Source organism: Rhincodon typus, chromosome 2 (genome assembly GCF_021869965.1).
Source record: "Rhincodon typus isolate 14 chromosome 2, sRhiTyp1.1, whole genome shotgun sequence".
In the NCBI taxonomy this organism is placed as follows: Eukaryota; Metazoa; Chordata; class Chondrichthyes; order Orectolobiformes; family Rhincodontidae; genus Rhincodon; species Rhincodon typus.
Genome location: NC_063333.1, coordinates 84,225,028 through 84,246,844, shown reverse-complemented (window position 1 = coordinate 84,246,844; position 21,817 = coordinate 84,225,028). Strand labels below are relative to the sequence as shown.

Sequence of the window (21,817 nt, the reverse complement as noted above, 5' to 3'; positions counted from 1 at the left end):
GTTAGATCACACAGAATACAGGGAGAACTAGCTATATGGAAACAGATCTGGCTCAAAGGTAGAAGACAGAGCGTGGTGGTGTAGGGTTGCTTTTCAAACTGGAGGCCTGTGACCAGTGGAGTGCCACAAGGATCGGTGCTGAGTCCACTGCTTTCTGTCATTTATATAAATGATTTGGATGTGAACATAGGAGGTATGGTTAGTAAGTTTGCAGATGACACCAAAATTGGAGGTATAGTGGAAAATGAAGAAGGTTACCTCAGAGTACAATGGGATATTGATCAGGTGGGCCAATGGGCTGGGGAGTAGTAGATAGAGTTTAATTTAGATAAATGCCGAGGTGCTGTATTTTGGAAAGGCAAATCAGGGCAGGACTTATACACATAATGGTAAGGTCCTGGGGAATGTTGCTGAACAAAGAGACTTTGGAGTGCATGTTCATAGTTCCTTGAAAGTGGAGTCGCAGGTAGATAGAATATTGAAAAATGTGTTTGGTAGGTTTGCCTTTATTGGTCATGGTAGGTCATGTTGTGGCTGTACAGGACGTTGGTTCGGCCTCTTTTTGGAGTATTGCGTGCAATTCTGGTCTCCCTGCTACAGGAAGGATGTTGTGAAACTTGAAAGGGGTTCAGAAAAGATTTACGAGGGTGTTGCCAGAGTTGGAGCGTTTGAGCTATAGGGAGAGGCTGAATAGACTGGGGGTATCTTCCCTGGAGCGTCAAAGGCTGAAGGGTGACCTTATAGAGGTTTATAAAGTCATGAAGGGCATAGATAGGATAAATAACCAAGGTCTTTTCCCCGGTGAGGGGAGTCCAAAATTAGAGGGCATGGTGAGAGGGGAAAGGTATCAACGGAGCCTAAGGGACAACTTTTTCATGCAGAGGATGGTGCGTGTATGGAATGGGCTGCCAGAAGAAGCGGTGGAGTCTGGTATGATTACAACATTTAAAAGCATCTGGATGGGCATATAAATAGGAAGGGTTTAGAGGGATGTGGGCCAAATGCTGGTAAATGGGACTAGATTTATGTTGGATATCTGATCGGCATGGATGAGTTGGACAGAAGGATTTGTTTCCGTGCTGTATATCTCTACGACTCTATGGCTGATTTTGAAAGTATAATAGTACTTATTAATTAAATGGTCAAAAAGTATTGAGATGATATAATTAGACTAAATATTGCAGCAGGCAATATGGCAAGTTTTTCTATGTTCCATGAATCATACAATGCAGGCTGTAAATTGTAGATAATTTACAAATTCATTAAACATTCCCTTTGAACAGGACAGCAATCTAATGAACTGTTTATTCTAACATTAATTTGTATAACCAGTCAATCATTTGTCTTGCAATATTCACTACTTAGTGCTGATTTGGGATATTGAAGAACTTTTTTTATGCAGGAGGTAGAAAAGATTTTTGTTGAGAACTTTATGTAGGAAATGGTGTGGATTTATGTTTTACAAAAGCAGTTGCTTGTGTTGTGTTGTGGCATCAAATTATACATTAGCTAAAGAAATGTCTTTAATTTCTGTAATATGGATGTACCTTTTGCTTTGCTATGTACTTTATAAGCTGTCAAAAATAAACGTTATTATTTAAATTGCTTCATTCTGAACAGCACCTGATAATGTTGGTACATTTTAATATCAATCGAGAAATGGTTTTAAAAATAGCTGATGTAAACGCGTCTATTTCTGAGAAATTTGGAACACATTCTGGAGGCAAAGCCCCAGTGTTAGCTGGCAAATGGTAATGAGCCAATATATTATTTTCATACATTCATCTTCTTGTTTAAGTTCCATTGCTTTAATTGCGTATATTTACTTTCCACACCCAGAAGATAAATGCCTGCAGGGGCAGCTGTTTGTAAAAGTTGTCTAAGGTCTTTGCTGTAACGCAGCATTCTACATATTATTTTCTGGGCACAGTTTAAAATGTTTTATTTGTTCATCTTGACATGGCAAACGAGAACTACTTCAGTTGTTGGGCCAAGAAATATGAGAGCCTGCTGATTTGTCACTAATATCAAACTGTGTTTTTGATTAATACAAAATGTTATGAAGTGCAGAGTTCCTGCCAATAGAGATGCTGATGGGCTCCACTGTTCACTGTGTAGCAATGAATTCACCTGCTTTTAGAAACAAATTTCTACAGCAGAATTTCATAAGCCTTGTTTTCAATGGGGTTCATTTTTTTACTGACTTTCAAAGACAGGTTAACATATTATGCAAAAGTTTGGTGGAACAGTTCTGATGAATGAAATAGAAGGGAGGAAATGTCTGTGGACTGTTAGCACCAGCAGAGGCTGATGGACCAAATGACCTGTTTTTATGCTACGTACAACTGACCTACCAGCTGAGGGAGTTTGATAAAGTTTCTGCCCTGTGAAGATGTGAGACTTGAGCTAATGTGGAGTTAAATGGGCTTAAGCAAGGGCAAATGCTTAAAAAAAAGTGAGCCACATTTTCTCAAGCTATAGTAAAATTCCAACCCCTTACGTCTTTTCTGAATATCCCCTAAATATGATACATCCTTTTCAAAGATTTTCAACAAAAGAAAGTTTTTCTTTTGTAATTTTTGAAAATAAAATTACAAATCTATGATTATCTAGTTGTTTCCAAAGAGATGTGATTATTAAACAATTGCCATTAAGACCGATCTCTCTTTCTGGATTGAATACTGACATTACTAAATGCAAAAGACTCCATTTTGCCTCATGATATCTGTGTTGTGAGACAGATGGCTTGAATGGGTTAATTCAGAAGCTTTGGGATAGCTCCTTCCACTGAAGTATAAATGGCAGTCTCTGTTGATTTTATGTGGTTGTTCTAAGCAGATGTTCTGAATAGTAAGTTCCAAGTAGTGTTGTGATTTAACTGGGTAGAGTGCTGCATTATCCCAATATGACTAATTTGGATGAATGATTGTTACTCAGTTTGGAAGCAATTCACACAAGGTTTCATCAAGAACAGGGAAACACATTATTGCAACACATTTAACTTTAATGAGAGCAGTGAAAAGTAAGGCATTCTGATTCATGCAACTTAAATTGTGCCCTTTTAAACTGCTGAAATACTCATGGATTCACATAACTATTAATACAGACAGAAAGAAAGGGATTAACGCGTACTATAAATGGAAAAAGAATATAGATAGGTTAAACAAAATTCTGAAGACGAAAAGTCCAGGCCACAAGGTGGAAAGTTATTGTCATCCTTCTGATTTTCTTTTGCAATGATGAGAGACTGTTTTCTCTAGGGTGATGGTTGCTGTTTGATTCGATGGTTGATCAGGTGGAGTTGCATCTTTTAATAAGAATTTTATCTTTGAAGCAGTTTGTTTTTATTTATCTTTTTCCCATGTAGAGAGAGAGACAGGGATTGATGGATGCTTTCAGTCTGTAGGCTCTGAATATTCTCTGCAGTGCTCTTGAGACTTAACAGATTTCCACACTTTGCAGCTCAAACAAATGTAGGGCTGTTGTGAAGCAGAGTTTTCCAAACTCAAAAGATTCTCTCTGCTGCTCAGCCTCAAATTCTCCCTTTTACAAAAAAAAAACATGATTGGGCAGAATCTTATGTATCTGTGTGGCATGAGAGATGGTGAGCTTTGTGGCAGAATGGGGCAAGAATTCCGGTAATTTTGATCAGGATCAGGATGCTATCCACATGAAGTGAGGAACTGAATGTCGGGCAGCACACTTATCTTCAGTCTTTCTGCCTTGACTGGAGGCTGTTTTCTTCCAGAATGTGAGAGAGGCAAGGACATAGATCATAGAACAACGCAGCACAGAAACACGCGGGCTCTTCGGCCCACCATGTCTATGCCGACTGTGATGCCATTCTAAACTAATCCCATTAACCTGCACATGGTCCTCTATTCCCTAATAAAAATGGAAAGAACTGCTGATGCTGTAAATCGGGAACAAAAACAGAAGTTGCTGGAAAAGCTCAGCTGGTCTGGCAGAATCGATGAAGAAACATCAGAGTTAACATTTTGGTCCTCCATTCCCTGCTTGTTCAGGTGTCTGTCTAAATGCCTCTTAAACTTTGCTAACATATCTGCTTCAATCACCTCCCTTGGCATTATGAAAGAGATGTAGTGGTAGCATCTCTGTTACTGTTGGTGCAGGTGGGAGGTTTCCTGAGCAAGTGAGTAGGTAACGCAGAGGACATGCAGGGTTTGTGGTGTCGGATTCGGGATGCATGGCAGTGAATAAGGGAAAATGTTGCAGACATTTGAGAGTATGGTAGAGCATGACCATTTGAGAAGGTGAGTCCAGTTGCAGAGATGATGAGTGTGAGAAGAGCGAAGATGTCAGAGAAAAGATATGACACTTACACTGGTACAACAGAGGAGGTCATTAACCGTCTTCCTGTAGTGCCGTGCATTCCTCCAGATGGTTGAGATGGCTTAAGCCCCAGTGCCAGCCTTGGACTAGGCTGGTCTCTGCCTGCCCAGCAGGGTTCGGATATTCCCCCATCTGCCATGTCAGGCAAAATGACAGGAACCATGCAAGGCAGCTAGGACTGAAAAATGCTGTTGAGTACATGATGGGATTTTAAAGATGGCTTTCATTGATTTCTAGAATATCCACTGAGTAACAAGTTGTTCTGGGAACAACGCTGTGGCAAGAAGGAGATGGAATCGGACATGAGACTGACATAGTTACAGGTCATAATGAATTAGGTAAATTTGATAAGATATGAGAAATCTCAATGGGCCTGATGGCAGAAATGTCTCTTAAAAACATAATACAACTTGGACTTCATCAAAAAGGCATAAGATATGGCCCATTGAATTACACAACTCAACAATATGCAACACTTGATTCTCAATTTGCAAAATTGTTTTTTTAGTTATGGCCATCCAACTTACATTTCAGTGCATAGGTTCAAATCAGAAAATCTCTGGTCTCTCACAGTAGCATTCTGAATTAGTCAGTCTGCTGTTGTTAGTTGTTATTCAGTTCTACAGTCTACAGCCATGTAGCAAAGATCTAGCCATTATCTTTTAGGGCATAACAATGTCGCTTACCTAGTGTGAAGAGTTTTAAGCTACTGAAACTTGTTGTCTTACTATTATGTAATAAACTGCTTCATGTTACTCAAGTATATACTCTCCCTGCCAAAGTCTTAGACTTACTGGTGGTTGCTTCATCCTTCACCACTTGATATTAGTAAGCCCTGTAGGCTAGTATTACGAGAGATTGCAGCATGTCTACCCAAAGAAGATCCTAGCAGGACTGGATATCAGCTGCAGACACCTCTTTATAACAATATCAGTTATAGTATTGCTGCTAATATTGTACTGTTATACCCCCTTCCCCTCACTATTGCCACATTCTTCTAGCCCACCACCAATAAAAGAAATGCCCCACAAAGGAAATCTTGTGAAGAGACATGTCACCTTAGTTAGCAATATCCTACAGCTCAAAGCTGAGGTTAATCGTCATGGCTGACCATGGTGGATGGGTGTGTAAGCAGGTGCGCCCTTGTTTAAATAGCTGACATTGTTTTTCTTTGCGGGTACAAATGGTGTCTTTGCACAGAAGATTAACCAGTTCTTAAGCAGTATTTACATTTGATGCTGTTGATTTTGGATATGACTACAGTTGCTAGATGACAAGATATGAGAACAATGAATACCAGTGTTATGTGTGCAGTATTTTGAACTGAAGCCTTGTTCGAATAATGATGTCATTTGTTTGATTTGTTTCAAAATTGGTCAATGCCAACAATATTTGTGTGGAAGTGGTCATATATTTAAAGGGTTGGTGGTGCCTTTGCTGGCATCAGTCATGGTTTGTTCATGTCATTGTGCATATCTAGCTAATTCTTTGGTTGTATTTTGTCTTTTTAGATAGGTAAGAATTGGTGACAGTGAGCTATAGGAACGTTGATTCAGGACATTGATGACCCCAGTTAGCAAACTATAGAAGCCAAATGGTAGAAATAACACAAGGCATTAGTAAATTATGTTTTCAGGTTCGCCATTCAAGCTGGAACCTTTGTTCATGTCAGGAAAAGACCATGTCACTTATCAATGTCAGCAGGGCCAGAATTAAAATAGTGGTTACAAAAAAGAGTGACACCTATTTATCTTTGCAGTTGGAAACAATGTACCAACTAGTTTGCCTTCAATCATATCATATATAACCTTAAATTAAGAGGATATAAAATTGCCATTATTGAGATGAATTGTGGAAACAACCCATTGCCAATCTATATATAAAAGATGGCACTCTGATTTGCAGATCACAGTGAACATAATTTAATATAAATGCAAGAAATGGCTCTGGTTCAATTGTTTATTACATTCTGCAGTTTTAATAAGAGCTATATATTATAGCTTGGAAGATCTTGATTTACCCATGGTCTCAAAAGTAAGTCTTGGGGAGGTATCTGATTGAATATTTCAAAGCCAAGTGCTTGATTAGATTCTTCACTCATTGACCAACAATTTGTTCATTCCTCCTAATCATTGACTCGGTGTATTGTAGGTTATACATCTTTGGATCACCTTTTAGAATGGTTTTCTGTTATTAATGTCTCTGTGTAAATTTAATTTGTTGATATTCATCTTGTTGGGAAAAAGACCTTGGTAATGTTTTTCATGATGGTGATAATGTCCTATCTGCTTTTAGAACACTATTCAGTTCATAAATGTGCTCTTTCTCAATTTAAATTGCTGTAGATTAGTTTAATAGTTTACTGCATAGTTTTCATATGCTGAATGTATTGTACTATTTCTGTTGTTCCAGTGGTCAGGGTAAATCATAAATGATTTTCCTTCTTTGGAAGCAACTGTGATTAGTTCAAGTGCAGGACAAGCGTACCATTCCAAATTTGTCATACGATCCGCCACCCATCCCTTGTAATAAAATTAATCTTGAATAGAAAGATAGCTGTCAAGACAGAAAACAGTGAAAAGGTAAAAGACTCATGGGTACTGATATGCACCTCTCTGTACTGGGCTCCCTTTTAATCTATTAGGTGTGGACTTGGGGAACTAATCCACCACAACCCATTGATTTTACACCATTTGAGAATGAAAAACTGAAGATACATAAAGGAGAAGATAACAGATTCTGGAGTGGAGGGGTTAATAAGTGACATTCAGAGGAATGAGAGATATATTTTGGGTGCAAAAACAAATCTAAACATGGCAGTGCACTGTAAATTGTTGCATTCTTAATGTCGTTTTAAGGGTCTAAATGTGCAGATCTTTAAAAAGCAGGGTTGCAGCCATAAAATACATTTGAGCTTTATATTTAGAAGTATCGAATAAAGAATTTGTGTTGCATCTCTGTGGGAAATTGTTTGTGCAACATTTGGAAATATTATTCATGATTTCAAGAATCTGTTATTGAAAGGATGAGGTCGGTTACAGCTCAGTTGGCCGGACAGGACGGGTTGAGTTTCTGTACTGGCTGAGGTTACCATGAAGGACTCTTCTTCTCAACCTCTCTCCTCACTTGAGCCATCCATTCTATGAACAAAACTGTATTTGACTACTAGGAAGTTGCCTACCTACTTCCTTATTTGCAACATACTAAAATTCATGTTCATGCCTTCATCACTTGAAATAATTTCTGAGCACTATTGTTCCTATTTAGTTTGACTCCGGTTTTCATCGTTATCTAATCTTCATTAAAAGCTGAAGCGTTTCCAAAAAAGTCCCCTCAATGACCAGTTTCAGTAACTCCCTTTTTTGTATTAATGAATTTCAAATCCCTCCCTGGACTTGCTATATTTTACTTGGGAATTTACCACATATATTTCCTTGCCTGTAACCTTTTGTTCTTCCGATGTCGCATTTCTGTGAAGTGAACAGTTTATCTTTCACCCATCACACACTCTGCTACTGTACTTCCTAACTACTTTGACTTTCTATCTTTACTTCTTCCTCCCCCCTAAAGTCCTTCCTCTTTTACAATGGATTTAATCAATATTTCTGTTCCTGTCCCCTCTCCTCTATACAGCTAGAATTCCCTAAATTCTAAATCCTATTAATGCAGATTCTTGGTTGAAAAAATAAAATGTGATTAGATTTATAAGAGATTGGAATAACAAATAATCGTTGCCTTGAACACCACATTTATAATGTTTGCTTCACTTTTGGAAACACGAGTTTGCTTAAGTACTCGATATAATGTAGGATTGTGGAATTCTTCAATTTCCTCCCCTTCCTTACATCATTATTCTGTCATATATACAAGGCCTGGTTATCAAATAAAATTCGTACCTTCCTTTGAAATCTACAAAAACTCCTTTCTTCCTTTGTTTGAGGGTGACCTAAGATGTTCAAGAGAAAGCCAATCATCTTCCCTTTACTGTAAGATCAGATTTATAGTTTTTACTTTGTTTCAATATAACCAAATATTTCTATGTTTCTTTACTACAAATTCACAGAACATTTCAGAAACACAATGTTCAAGGATGGTTGCAGGAAAACTGTGCCATGGTGAATTTTGTCCTACAGCTGCGATGTGTAAAACTTTTGTGTCAGTTTGCACTTCTGTTGACACTGTCTGTCTAACAGGGTAGATAGAGAAGAGGGACTAATGGGTTTCCTACTTCCTGTCTTGTTGCTACAAGGGAACAATGGACGGAACTATTAGCATAAAGAACTGTTGAATGATACCAAATTGTAAATTATGTCTTTACTGCATCCCAATCTTGAATCTAAACTAAATATGTTTTACAGAATATATATTCTTTAGCTAAACTCATGTGCTGGTTAGTGCTAAATTGCAGAAGTTTTCATTTCAAGAACTATAAAAAGCACTGTTCAGTTTAGTTTGATGCACATTATTTGTAATTTCATGGTAAGGCAGTATTATTTTTCCAGATTAATAATTTGGTTTTGGACAGTTTCTACTTTAATTGTAAGATTTAGGAACTGTTCAGTTATACAAGAAGATTTTGAACATATTGGTTTTGGATCATTTTTGATTTTATGTTTTGCTGGTTCCAGTTTATACATCCAAATAAGAATTTTTGTTCCTTTTTTAGATCGTTAGTGGCCCAGAATACAGGACTTGATTGCAGTTGAAAGAATCAAATTTCTGAGCAGTGTCTTAGGAATTAGCATTCCAAAAATTTAGCAGTTAGCCAGTTAATAAGTGTGCAACAGATATGGCTTTGTACCTAGGGATGAAAACATTTTAATGTAATTAAAACAGAGATTTCCTTTCATGAAAAGCATTGTCCAGTTTTTTCTGCTGACCTTAGCAGCTGCTCAATTCTCATTTTACAGTCCCAGTTATTTTGCCTGTGATTTTTTTCCTTCCTTGCACTAAAGGATACAGTGTAGCAGTTATGAATTGATATCTTGATTCAGGCTCATTTATGCAGGTGCAAAGCTTTGTTAATGTGAGCTGAGGAATAGAATAAATATCCTTTCTATTTTCAACACTAGGTTGAAACTGAGCATTTCCAGGTGAGGTAGAGTAATTCCAAGTGCAAGGTAGATTAACCTTTAGTGCATGGGTATAATTTTTAAACTGTCTATGTCAGAAAAGTCACGGCCTCTTCTGTGTGAAATTGCTAAAGTGCAATCTACTGTGAAATAGATGGACTTTGATACATGGATTCAAGCCAGATGGTGATGTAGGTAACAAGATGCAGTCTCCTAAATTTCTGCCTCTGAAATACCAGCCGAGTATCTCAGTTGACTGGTTTTTTAGGATTGGGATCACTCCTAAATCAAACAATACCCACCATCTATATATTTTTAACAACGTTAATCAATAAACTGTTCAGGGTTTGCTGAAGCTGATTTCACATGAGGGTAAAAAATGTACAACAGTGGTAATTACATGTCAGAGTGCTTGAATAGATGGACAAATTGGCTTGCATACACTGTTAGGTCACGTTTTCGTGCAAGCAAATTGCTCACTTCTGCAAAAACATCTGAAATGTAAAAGATAATACTAGGTTCTCTTTTCTATTGCAAGATGCCATTTTAAGTCCTTTCTCCCCTCTTCCATCTTCACCCTCAACAATGAATGCAAGGAACTCATTTGCTTTTTTTGTCTCTAAGATCCAGTGCGTCAAACCAGATGTTTACTGCCACGCCACTCTTCCCCCGTGCCTGCTGGCCCAAACTTGCTGTAAAGTTTCCCCACTCCTCTAAATCTGAACTCTTCTCTTATTTTTCCTTTATTTGCCCTCATGGCCCTGTTGTGCTCATCTTGCCCATAAGATCCACTTCTGCTGCATTTACCCTATTTCCACTGAACGACTGATGTTCTAACTTCCCCTAGTGGTCTGCAAGTTAATAATTCTCTTTCCAACTGCTATTCCTTCTATTTTAACACTTCCATTTTCAACCTCTCAAATAAAACCTTGAGCCCACTATTCTTGTATACTTTTGTCACAGCTGTAACCTCCCTCCCTTTCTTTTTATGTCCTTGACTTTTTACTAGCTTGTATTGAAGCCTTCCCAACAATGGCTCAAATCTTCCATTCTGGGTTGCAATCCCTATTTCTGACCCAGATTGGGCAACATTATGAAGAGTTAATTGCCTCCAGCGTTTCTTTCTTCCAATGGAGTGTTTTTACAGCGCTTGCTGTCATACTGCAAAAGTAATAAATGCGTAAAGATTTTTTCAAAAACTACGGACGGAAGGTGAGTGTAAAGTAAGTGAGTAAGATTATGAGGACTAGTCAGGGGCTGTTGAGGTAATTAGGTCAACTGATGGGCAAAGTTAGTCAGATCGGTGGCATGTTTGAGGGGGTTGGTGGTTGAAGGGTGAGAGGTTCATTAGTAGGGGTTAGATTGTAATAAGGCTTTTGACAAGTCATCTTTACAGCCCTAATGACAGTTGTTATTGACATATTTGCTTTTGACAGATCTGTTAACAGTCCTCATGCGCTTGACAGTTACTGAGCTTATGGAATTTAATACAAAACCATGACTATATTTCACCATTTCAATAGTCACATGACTTGCCCAAGGCTGCTATCCTGGGGTCATATCTTATTTTTCCAAGCTGTATCTTTGCCGCTGAGAGAAATATGCAAAGTTCAGTTACCAAGTCCACGTTGGATGTTGTGGTCGGAGGCTACCAAAATCCAACTTTAATGGAGCCAACTGTTTCCATAAACCCTGTATGCACAAATCACGTTTTTATTGAAATTAGAATGGGGCCAAATGAGGAAGTGCTGTGTTTGGGGCCGGCTGTTGTAATATCGAAGGCTCCTGTTGCGACTTGATGCAAGGTCAAGAAGTCATTCCCCACCACCAACAACCCAACTAACCCGAAGCTTATGGCACTGCGATCTGCTTATAGTATTGCAAACTATGAAGAATGTGTTCAGGAATCGTTTTCAGTGGCTTGGAGCAGTTTTTGTTTACCCTTTTTCTGTTGTTACAGATTGCCTTTTTTTCAACCCAGTGAATAAATATGAGATTGTTTCTGTCTCTTTCTGCTGCATTTTTTTGTCGGAAGCAAAACATTTCTAATACAGGCTCAGTATTCCTATTGTGTATTTTGTTTTATATCTCGCATTTGTGATGATGTGTGCCTTTGAGGGAGATTTATTTGGAACAAAAACAAATTTGGTGGAAAAGCTCAGCAGATCTGGCCGCATCTGTGAAGAAAAAAAAAGCGTTAACGTTTCAGGTCAGGTGACCCTTCCTCAGATTTTATTTGACTTGGTTCACTTGAGGTGGGACGTTGTAAATCTGATACTGAGGTGTCTGTTCCATGGGAAGCAGAGTTTTGGTCTTTTCTAAATTAGACCAAAGAAGCGTGAGTGGATGGAGTCAGGCACAAACAGACCAAGGGTTTTAGTTTTTGCTTTCAGTTTTTGAAATTCGGAGGTTTGGAGTTGAAGTTGCTAGATAAAGTTCTGTCTCTGTTACTGCAAAAGCTTGAATCCTCTCTCTGCTGCTAAATTCACTCTTTCGGATTTTCCTTTCTCCTCGACACACATGCATGCATGCAGACTGTAATTCTTGTCTCTTTCTCTCCCCTGCCCAACTCCCCCTCTCTCTCCCCCCCTCTCTCTCTCAGCACCCAAATATATACTAAAATTTGTATTTGATTAGTACCTATAACTCGGGAAAGCGTCTTGATGTCTTTCACTTGAAGAGTTGTTAGGGTAGGTAAGCGAAAGAGGTAGATTTTATGCAGTATTGTAAAGAAGGAAAAGAGAGATGCAGAGGGGTTTTTGGGGAGGGCAGTCCAGAACTTCAGGCCTTGCAGCTGACAATTTGGCTGCAAATTGTGGAGTGTCTAAAAGCGGTTGCTTAGGGGACAGAATAAGAGGGAGGAGTACAGATATCTTCAAAGTAAAGCAGCAAATATCGCAGAGTTGGGAAGGGGAGAGACCATGGAGTCAGTTTAAAAATAAGGTTGTGAACTTTAAATTTGAGGCATTACTTGGCAGTGAATAGATTAAATAGCACATGGTGAAGGGTGAATGGGATATAACATGAGTTAGGACACTGGCAGTGGTATTGCATGATCTCAAGCTTAGAGGGAAAAGAATGAGAGGCTGGCATAGAATAGTCAAGTGACAAAACTCTGGAGGAAAGTTTCAGCTGCAGATGTACAGAGGGAAGGGTGGAATCTTGGAGAGTGGACATAGAAGGTTTTGATGGTCACAGATGTGTGGCCAGAAGCTCCTCTTTGGATCATTTATGACCATAAGGTTGCGAACGGTCTAGTTCAACCTCCTACACTTACTAGGGAGGTAAATGGGATCATGGGAAGAGAACGAGGTTTTCAGTGCAGAATGAGGAACATGGGTTTAGTCTTTTCTAAATTTCATTGTAAAAAATATCTAGTTATCCAGTTTTGCACATTAGAATAAATAGTCCAACAATTTAAAGACTGTGAAGGAGTCCAGAAAAGTGGTGGTGAGGTACAGCTGGTACACGATATCATCAGTGTACATTTAGAAGTTGATGCTGGCTTAATAAATAATATTGCCGAGCAGAGGAGGGAGCCAAGGATGGAGCCTTGGGTGATAGCAAAGGTAGCTTTTCAGGAGTAGAGAGAGAAGTTCTGGGAAAGATAAGAACTGACAACATGTTCAAGGACTTGAGAGGAAAGAGACATTTGAAGATGAAGTCACCGTTCACGAAGATGCTGATGTGTGGGTCTGTTTTTGATAGTAGAGATGTTAACAAAGGATGAAGGATACATTGAGAGAGCCAATTGTTCATGATATCAATTAAGATGGATGTTGGGTCTAGGGAGCAGGAAGTGGGTTTTGTGGACATAGTGCGCTCAGAGACAGGGTGAGACAAATGGGAAAGTAACGAGAGAATGATGCAAGTTCAGGTATAAGGCAGAGGGAATGCCTTGAGGCCTTGTGGGTGAGGAAAATATAGGAAGCGGGTAGCATCAGCTGATTGGATGATTTTAAACCTAGTAATAAAAAAGGTCATTGAAATCCTTGAGCTTTTTGTTGGGGACTAGGGTGTGACAGGTGGGAGAGAGGCCTTTGTGTAGATGCTTTGCAGTAACAAAGAATCTGGGTTCTCTTTTTTTTCACAAAAGTAAAACCTTCTGTTTTGGATGAAAAAGTACCTGCTAGTGTTTTATGAGCTCTAGACAGAGCTGATGATGATGAGTAGACAAATTGTTTGTCATATACATTCATGTTTATGTACCTTTGACTTGGAGAGAAGAGGTGATGCTAGAATAGGGGAAGTCAGCAGTATGAGAGAGATTAATAATTTTAATGTGTTATGTCTCACAATCAGGATGTCAGTGTATTTTTAAGAGATATACTCATGATATAGTCATTAACATAGCATGTGACCTGAGGATGTAAAAGGTCTCCACTCCATCTTACCTCAGAATACCTGAACCATGCCATGCTACTGAAAGCACGCTGCAATGGGTAACTAAATGGTTTAATCCTAAACTAGATGCTCCGTCTGTGAATGTAATGCCTGTATATAATAATTTATCATTATAAACCTCTGATGTATTCTTCAATACTGTAAGATCCATGCCCAGATTTTTTTTTTTGTTTTGGGAGGACAATATAAGCATTGCTGCATGAGGTAAAATATTCTGCTCGAGGCAAAATTATTAGGACCTAAAAGTTGGAGCTAAGGCAGCCCTTGTGCATAATCATAGCTCTAGATGTATTGTGAGTGAAGGGCTAAAAGTTGAGATTTTGAAAGTGAATTAGGAGAAAGGTTCTTGAAGGGGCAAACGCAAAAGGAAGTATAATTTGAACTGAGAAGAGGGTTCTGGGTGGAGAATAATAGAAGGAAGTGACCATAGATGCTCTTCTCTGTAGTTGGCAGTAGTTCATCTTCTATGGAGTTGACCACTGATAAAAATAAAATTAGTTTCTCCTTCAACAACCTGTTCATTTCCTCTTGTGGAACTATGACCATCTTACCGGTGTACTTTCGTTTTTATTTCTGGAAGTTGTGTTATTGAATGTTATTCACTTTCTCCATATTCTCTCGTTTCTGTATATATTTTAACTTTATTCATCCAACTGTCTTTTTTTAATCTTTTGATGTGTTCCACTTTACATTTTCCTTTATTTGTGTGATCTTCAGTGCCTCCTTTCTTTATGCCTCATAGTCTTAAGTGTCTGATCTGACTCCTTTCATTCCTGCCCAGTTACAAAGTTATGAAGTCCCAGGTTTGCCTTGGAACGAGCATAAACACTACGAGATTCAAATTAAGGAAAAAAAAAATCCCTTTTCATCAAAAGCTAATTTTCTTCTTTTTGAACCTAGTCCCAACACTTCCCATTGGTGTGTTTCTGATTTAAAACAATTCTAGTAGAAGTTGGTGACAGGTTTGTCAGAGACCACGTGAAAGGTGATAGCGACCCTGATTCATGTTCTGGTAGTGATACCTTCATTACTGAAATCTCTAAGGAATGTTTCAAGAAGAAGCTATTTAAAGGCAACGCCAGCTACATCCCTCAAAACAGACTGCTAAGCAGTAGAGCAGTTTGTAGGGGGTAGGGCAATGGAGAATGCATGCAGTAGAGTGCTGAAGACTGAAAGGATGGAGCTGTCAGGAAGGAATTGTGATGTGCAAGTGTGGGAACATGAAAAGACAGGTAGACTTGAGTTTCAGTTCCGGCACAGTTTGCATCAGGAAGTTAATTTTGAAAGCTTGCAGAAAGGTGAATATGTTTGATTGTCCAGTTATGTGTAATCTATCTAATCAATGAACCTGGTTCACATCGTCGTCACTCTGTTAGCCAAAATGATTTCTGAGATTCATAATTGAAATCATTGAGTATAAAATGAAGAAAACATTTCTTTCAGATTGTACTCATTGATATTCCTTTACTTTTGCTGTAAGCACTCTTAAAATCCGAACAATGATGATCCAGGTAAGCCAGAATTTCTCAATGCCCTTATTCCTGTTGAATCATTACTTTATTCTGCAAAGTAATGTTCTTTGTCAGAACTTTTCTTTGTATTGGCAGATGCTGTGGTTTTCCATTGAAAAACAAACAATGCTTCACCCCACTCTATGGCTGTTATGACCATTATAAAATTTTAATCAGTTCTTACATTAGAATCGTAGAATCCCCATAGTGCAGAAAGAGGTAATTTGACCCATCGAGTTTGCACTGACCCTCTGAAGAGCACCCTACCAAGTCCCAAGCCCCCCACCCTATACCGATAACCCTACATGTACCATGGCAAACCCACCTAGCCTATACATCCCTGGACACTACTGGGGCACTTTAGCATAGGCACTCCACCTCACCTGCACATCTTTGGACTGTGGGAGGAAACCAGAGCACGCGATAGAAACCTATGCAGACACAGGGAGAATGTGCGAACTCCACACAGTCACCAATGACTGGAATCAAACCTGGGGCCGTGGTGCTGTGAGGCAGCAGTGCTAACCACTGAGCCAATGTGCAGCCCTGTTCATGGATATATGAAGATGTTAGATTGCTAATACCCAGTGAATCTCAGGTTTTGATCCTCCATTCATTCACTAAGAAATCCCTTTTCTAAATTTTTGGTCTCATGGAATTAAAGGACAATTTAGCAAATAGGAAATTAAGTCTCCACAGTTTGAGTCATAGGGCTAGTTTTTCCCTCATTGTAGAGAGGGAGAGTGCAGACTAAGGATTGCACACCACAGGGAAGCTGCTGAGGAGGAGAAGGGCAGCACAGTGACTCGGTGGTTAACACTGCTGCCTTGCAGTGCCAGGGGCCTGGGTTCGATTCCCCCTCGGGCAACTGTCTGTGTGGAATCTGCACATTCTCCCTGTGTCTGCGTAGGTTTCCTCTGGGTGCCCTGGTTTTGTCCCACAGTCCAAAGATGTGCAGGATAGGTGAATTGGCCGCTAGATTGCCCATAGTGCTCAGGAATGTGTAGGTCAGGTGGGTCTGGGTGGGATGCTGTGAGGGTCGGTGTGGACTTGTTGGGCCGAAGGGCCTGTTCCCACACTGTAGGGATTCTATTCTGTTCTAAACATGGTAATTTTAGTCAGTGTGGGAATTGAACCCATACTGTTGGTGTCATTCTGCATCACAAATAAAAAGTCCAGCTAACTGAATGAACTGATCTCAATTGCAAATAAGAAACTTTTAACATAAACAAGAATGAACTCTCTGCCCTAATCCAGGTTCCTTGGCTTGCTGGTTGCATCTGGTCTATAGCCTGCAGTGCAATCACATCTGTTTGAAGCATTTAATTAAATTCTAGAATACCATACATTACTTTCAGTAATGTTACTTCCGATTTTTTTTTTCCCACATCGTGGGTATAAAATCAGCAAGAGCGCTAACAATTAGTTAGATGCCTGTTATTCATTTTCTTTACCATCGATGTCAGAAGGCTTCCCAAAAGTCTGGATAAAGCATTGCTAACTTAAAATATGCTGTGGATTGTGAATTTATTGCGAAAAGTAATTCGTAGCCTGCAACACAAATGGAATAAAAAGTCAGTTGTTTTTGTGTTTGTAATCCTAGGCCATTTGTTAACCATGGTGGGTATATCCAGTGTTCTTCAGATTAGGCACAGCTACAAACAGGCATATTAGACTCTTTTACAGCGAAGAGAAATAAATTGAAACTAACCTTTTACCTTTCCCTTCTGCCTGTAAGTTTGTAACATCTTCAGTCTCCGTAGGCATGGCAATAAGAGAAAGGTGTTTGGATAAAGGTTCCTCATTCTGTCAAAAATTGGAAGTCAATTATGATAATCTTATTGAAATTACGATTGGATTGGCTGAGGGTACTTGCGTATAAGAAGGAGGGGTGATGGCCTAGTGGCATTATCGCTGGACTGTTAATCCAGAGACCTAGATTCGAATCCCGCCATGGTAGATGGTGGAATTTGAATTCAATAAAAATATCTGGAATTAAGAATCCAGTGATGACTATGAATCCAGTGTCGATTGTCAGAAAAACCCATCTGGTTTAAGGAAACTGCCATCCTTATCTGGTCTGGCTTACATGTGACTCCAGACCTACAGCAATGTGGTTGACTCTTAAATGCCTTCTGGTCAATTAGGGATGGGCAATAAATGCTGCCTAGCCAGTGATGCCCTTATCCCGTTAATGAATAAAAAAAAACAAAAGGAGGCATATTTGGATATTGTGGACTGTTAATCTTAGGGTTCAATTTTTTAATAAATCGAATGTACCTAATTACAAATGATGGCCATAATTGTTTATATTGAAAGAATAAAGTAACTGTACCACACTCAAACTGTACACTATTCAAAACATACCTGTGCTTATCTGACAATATTTGAGTTTTATGCCAATAAATATCATTCTCACTTTGCTTTTTCAGTTACTTTGAAATCAAATGGGAATGGCATCCATGGAAACTGTATACCATCGCAACATGGCGAATACCTTCAAGAGGGAGAACTTCTGTTGCAAGTAAGATAAACCTTGATGAAAAACGAGAAGGAGGAAAATCATATTTGAAAAAGTTCTTGATGTATAAGAGCCATAGAAAAGTTAATACACAGAAAGAGGCCATTTAGATCTTGCTGTCTATGCCAGCTGAATAAACTAGCTGCCTATTTTAAACCCACTTAGCAATAGCTGTTCTGTAGCTCTGCATGTTATAGAGATTCAGGCACTGTTTCAGGTTCCTTTTAAAATGACTTGAGTGTTTTATCTCAACCACCAAACTAGGCAGCAAGCTCCAGTCACCCACTGGGTAAAAACATTTTTCCTCAAGTACCATCTTATCCTTCTACCAGCCACGGTAGTGGAAAACAAGTCTTCTCTGTCCATTGTATCCAAGCTGTTGTTATTTTGTACACTTCAATTAAGCCACTCCTTAGACTCCTCTGATCTAAGGAAAGCGACCCTAGCCTATCCAGTCTTTCCTCGTAGCTACTATTTTCAAGCTGTGGCAGCATCCTGTAAATCTGTTCTGTTCTGCCTAGAGCAGTTGTGTCCTTCCCATAATCTGGTGACCAGAACTGTGCCCAAAATTCCAGCTCTGGCCTAACCAGTGTCTTGGTTAGTTCCTGTATTACATCCCTGCTTTAGAGTTTAATACCTTGCTCAATGTAGGCAAGCATCCCATATGAATTCTTTGCCACTTATCTAGCTGTCCCACCACTTTCAGGGACCTGTGAACATGCACTCTAAAGACTGCCACATCCTCTAACTCTCTCTATATCCTCAAATTCATTATGTAATCTCTTGCTTTGTTTTTTCTCCAAAAAGGCATACCATCCTACTTCTCCAGATTGGTATAAATTGATATGGTTTTTGTATTTTGTTTAATTACAATCTCATTTTAATCACTGTTGTTTTGCTGTATTTATACATTACTTTACTATTCACAGGAACTAAAAAGTACAGTACAGGAATTAAATTTTTGATATCTAATAAGAGAGATTAACAGTACCATTATGGCTATTTTTCATCTGTCTCTATTCCAATGAAGTTAGTTGAATAGCTTTTACTTTTCTGGATTGGTGGATCTATTAGAGCAAAACTCTCTATTGTTCATGTACATTCAGTAAATGTTGAAATAAAAATCACTTCTTTCCTGATACAAGGACAGTGAGATTGGTAAACGAATAAACCTTGCGCAGACTATCAGCCCAAGATTACCAGAAGGCATAACCTTAACCACTTTGCAACAAAATTACGATGTGTCAAAATCCGATGACACAAAATTCTGGTTTGACTGACAGGACAGGAAATCCCACAGCGCAGTGACCTTAGCGAACCAAAATTCCATGTCGGTTACTGTGGGTTAACTGTCATTATATAGCTTTGTCTTTTATTGCAGGTATAACACTATTGTCACTGTGCTTCTGACACATCATCAAAGCAGTGTCTGAAAGTGATAGAATAGAATAGATTAGAAATTTATTGTCATGTGCACTTTTACGTGAAAAAATACTGTGAAAAGTTTTATAAGTTGCGTCAACACGGTGCCTACATCAATGACAGAAATCATATGTAATAACAAAAAAGTTAAGACAAAGTTCATCGCATTTCCACCCCTGGGCATGGGGAAAGCCAATTAAAGAATGCTGGAATGTCCTAAAGATGTATTCATCATTCCGAGACAAGACCTAAATCTCCTTTGTTTGGAAAAATAAATACCTATTGTAATAATAATACATAATTGTGCATTAAATAGTCCATATTATTTTAACATTTGTACTTGCGACTTTTCTATGAATAAATATGAACTCCTAGTAACTGAATTTCAGTGATCCAAAAGGAATCCAGACTTTGGGATTTATTGAGCTATGATTTCTTAATTAACATAAAACAATTTATGACTTTGTCAGAAGAAAGATTATGGATATGAAATGTTGACTGTTTCTTTCTCCACAGATGCTATCTAATCTGCTAATTTCCAAAGTTTTCTGTTTTTGTGATAGCTGAAACGACTAATTTGTTTAATACCTCAAAATCAAAACTCTCATAGTTTTTAACCTTGGTTCACAGAGCAATGACTATTAGCATTCTAACCAATCTATCTGAATATGCATTATGGAAAAAAAATAGTTTTTCTTGGTGAAAAAAGTTTAAAAGGGTACACACCAAGCACTTAAAAGGAGTATTTTTTAAATGAGAAAAACAGTCTCTAATTAGTTCCAAAGCATTTTATTCGATTTGCCTTTAAAAATGGTACAGCAAATGGATATGGATTAGACCACTTGCCAGGAATTGTTAAACCTCCTCACACTTAGTTTTGCAAGGTTTATATTTTAGATCACCCTGGCTAGCGCGCATTGGGCAAACAATATAAACTTCAATTCAGCCTCAAGAAAGCTGAGTGTAACTGGTGCTGGCCATTGACGATGACAGCTCTTTGCTGTGAGAGATTTCTTACCTTCACTTGTGCCATAGAATCATAGAATCCCTACAGTGTGGAAACAGGCCCTTCGGTCCAACAAGTCCACACCTACCCTTGCAGCATCCCACCCAGACCCATCCCCCTATAATCCACCTAAGCTACAAATTCCTGAACGCTACGGGCAATTTAGCATGGCCAATCCACCTAGCCTGCACATCTTTGGACTGTGGGAGGAAACCGGAGCACCCGGAGGAAACCTGCGCCGACACGGGGAGAATGTGCAAACTCCACACAGACAGTCGCCCGAGGCTGGAATCAAACTCGTGTCCCTGGTGCTGTGAGGCAGCAGTGCTAACCACTGAGCCACTGTGCTGCCATCTTGGAGTACTGTTCATTTTTACCACTAACACTATCGGTTTTTATAGAGATCAGCAGAATTGTTGTCAACATTTTCAAGGGTATTTATATTTTGCATTATTTATTTGAGTAGCAAAGTTGCATTGTTTGGTTCCCTGCAGCAAATGATAGGAATAAGCACAAATTAAAAAGCACTTTCATGTATAGCCGTATGTCTATAAGCTATAAAGAGAAAATGTGATGGGCATGTGTTGAGTCTGGTCTCATCGACCATAGTACAGAAGTATACAAAATGCAACTTGTGGAACATAAAAATACAATCAGAATTATAGTCAGCAGAGAATACTTTGTACATTTTCCTCTTCGAGAATTCCAATGTGGAAGATTTGCAAAAATGGTTCCTGATTCTTTTGTATGTTCATTAATTTTTTTGTTGCTTTTTAATGTTGATTGTAGACAATTATAGATTGCAAACAGATACTAAAAATGCTGTTTGGACATGAAATATCTGTGGCTTCAGATAATACAATGTGGCATTCAGAATACTGTGCTGCAAAACACAACTTCTAAAAGTAAATAAAATATACATCTCAGTTTTTCAACCTATAAACCATTTAGAAGGTAAATGGGCAGGCAGGTAACTTGCTCAATGGGTCATGGCTGAGATCATTTAAATTGGCAACTAAAAGCAGCACAAAGGGAGTCCAGGATAAGCTTCTTTAACTTTGGTCAACAACTCCCCACAATCATTTTGCTTAAATCTCAATTGTTTCATAAACAATTATGGGTTTTAAACAAAAGCAAAAATTGCTGGAGAAACTCAGCAGGTCTGACAGCATCTGTGGAGAGTAAGCAGTGTCAACGTTTCGGTTCCAGTGACCTTTCTTTGGAACAGATTAAACCATAGAGCTGATCATGTATTTGGCCTGGGCTTTGTAGCTCTCCACGGACTGGATCCATTTACACTGTGAACTATATTTCCACATTTATGTCTAAATTATACACAACCATACAAATTAGGAGCAGAAGTAGACCATTCAGGCTCTAAAGTCTGCTCCACCATTTAAAACAATCATGACCGATATGTTTGTGTTTCAAATTCCATATTCCTATCTTTGCTAATGCTGATTCCTCTAAGAATCTATCCATCTCTGTCTTAAAGGTATTCAGTAATGGGATTCCACCACTTTCTAAG

At 38.7% G+C, this 21,817-nt stretch overlaps 1 protein-coding gene across 1 annotated transcript in view; it reads left to right on the top strand.

Annotated features, from left to right (window-relative positions):
* LOC109933131 (aryl hydrocarbon receptor-like) overlaps window positions 1–21,817 on the top strand; it is a 163,338-nt gene that overhangs the window by 63,081 nt on the left and 78,440 nt on the right. The window contains 1 exon segment of the mRNA XM_048608500.1: window positions 17,773–17,864. Coding sequence (XP_048464457.1) covers window positions 17,773–17,864 — 92 coding nt within the window.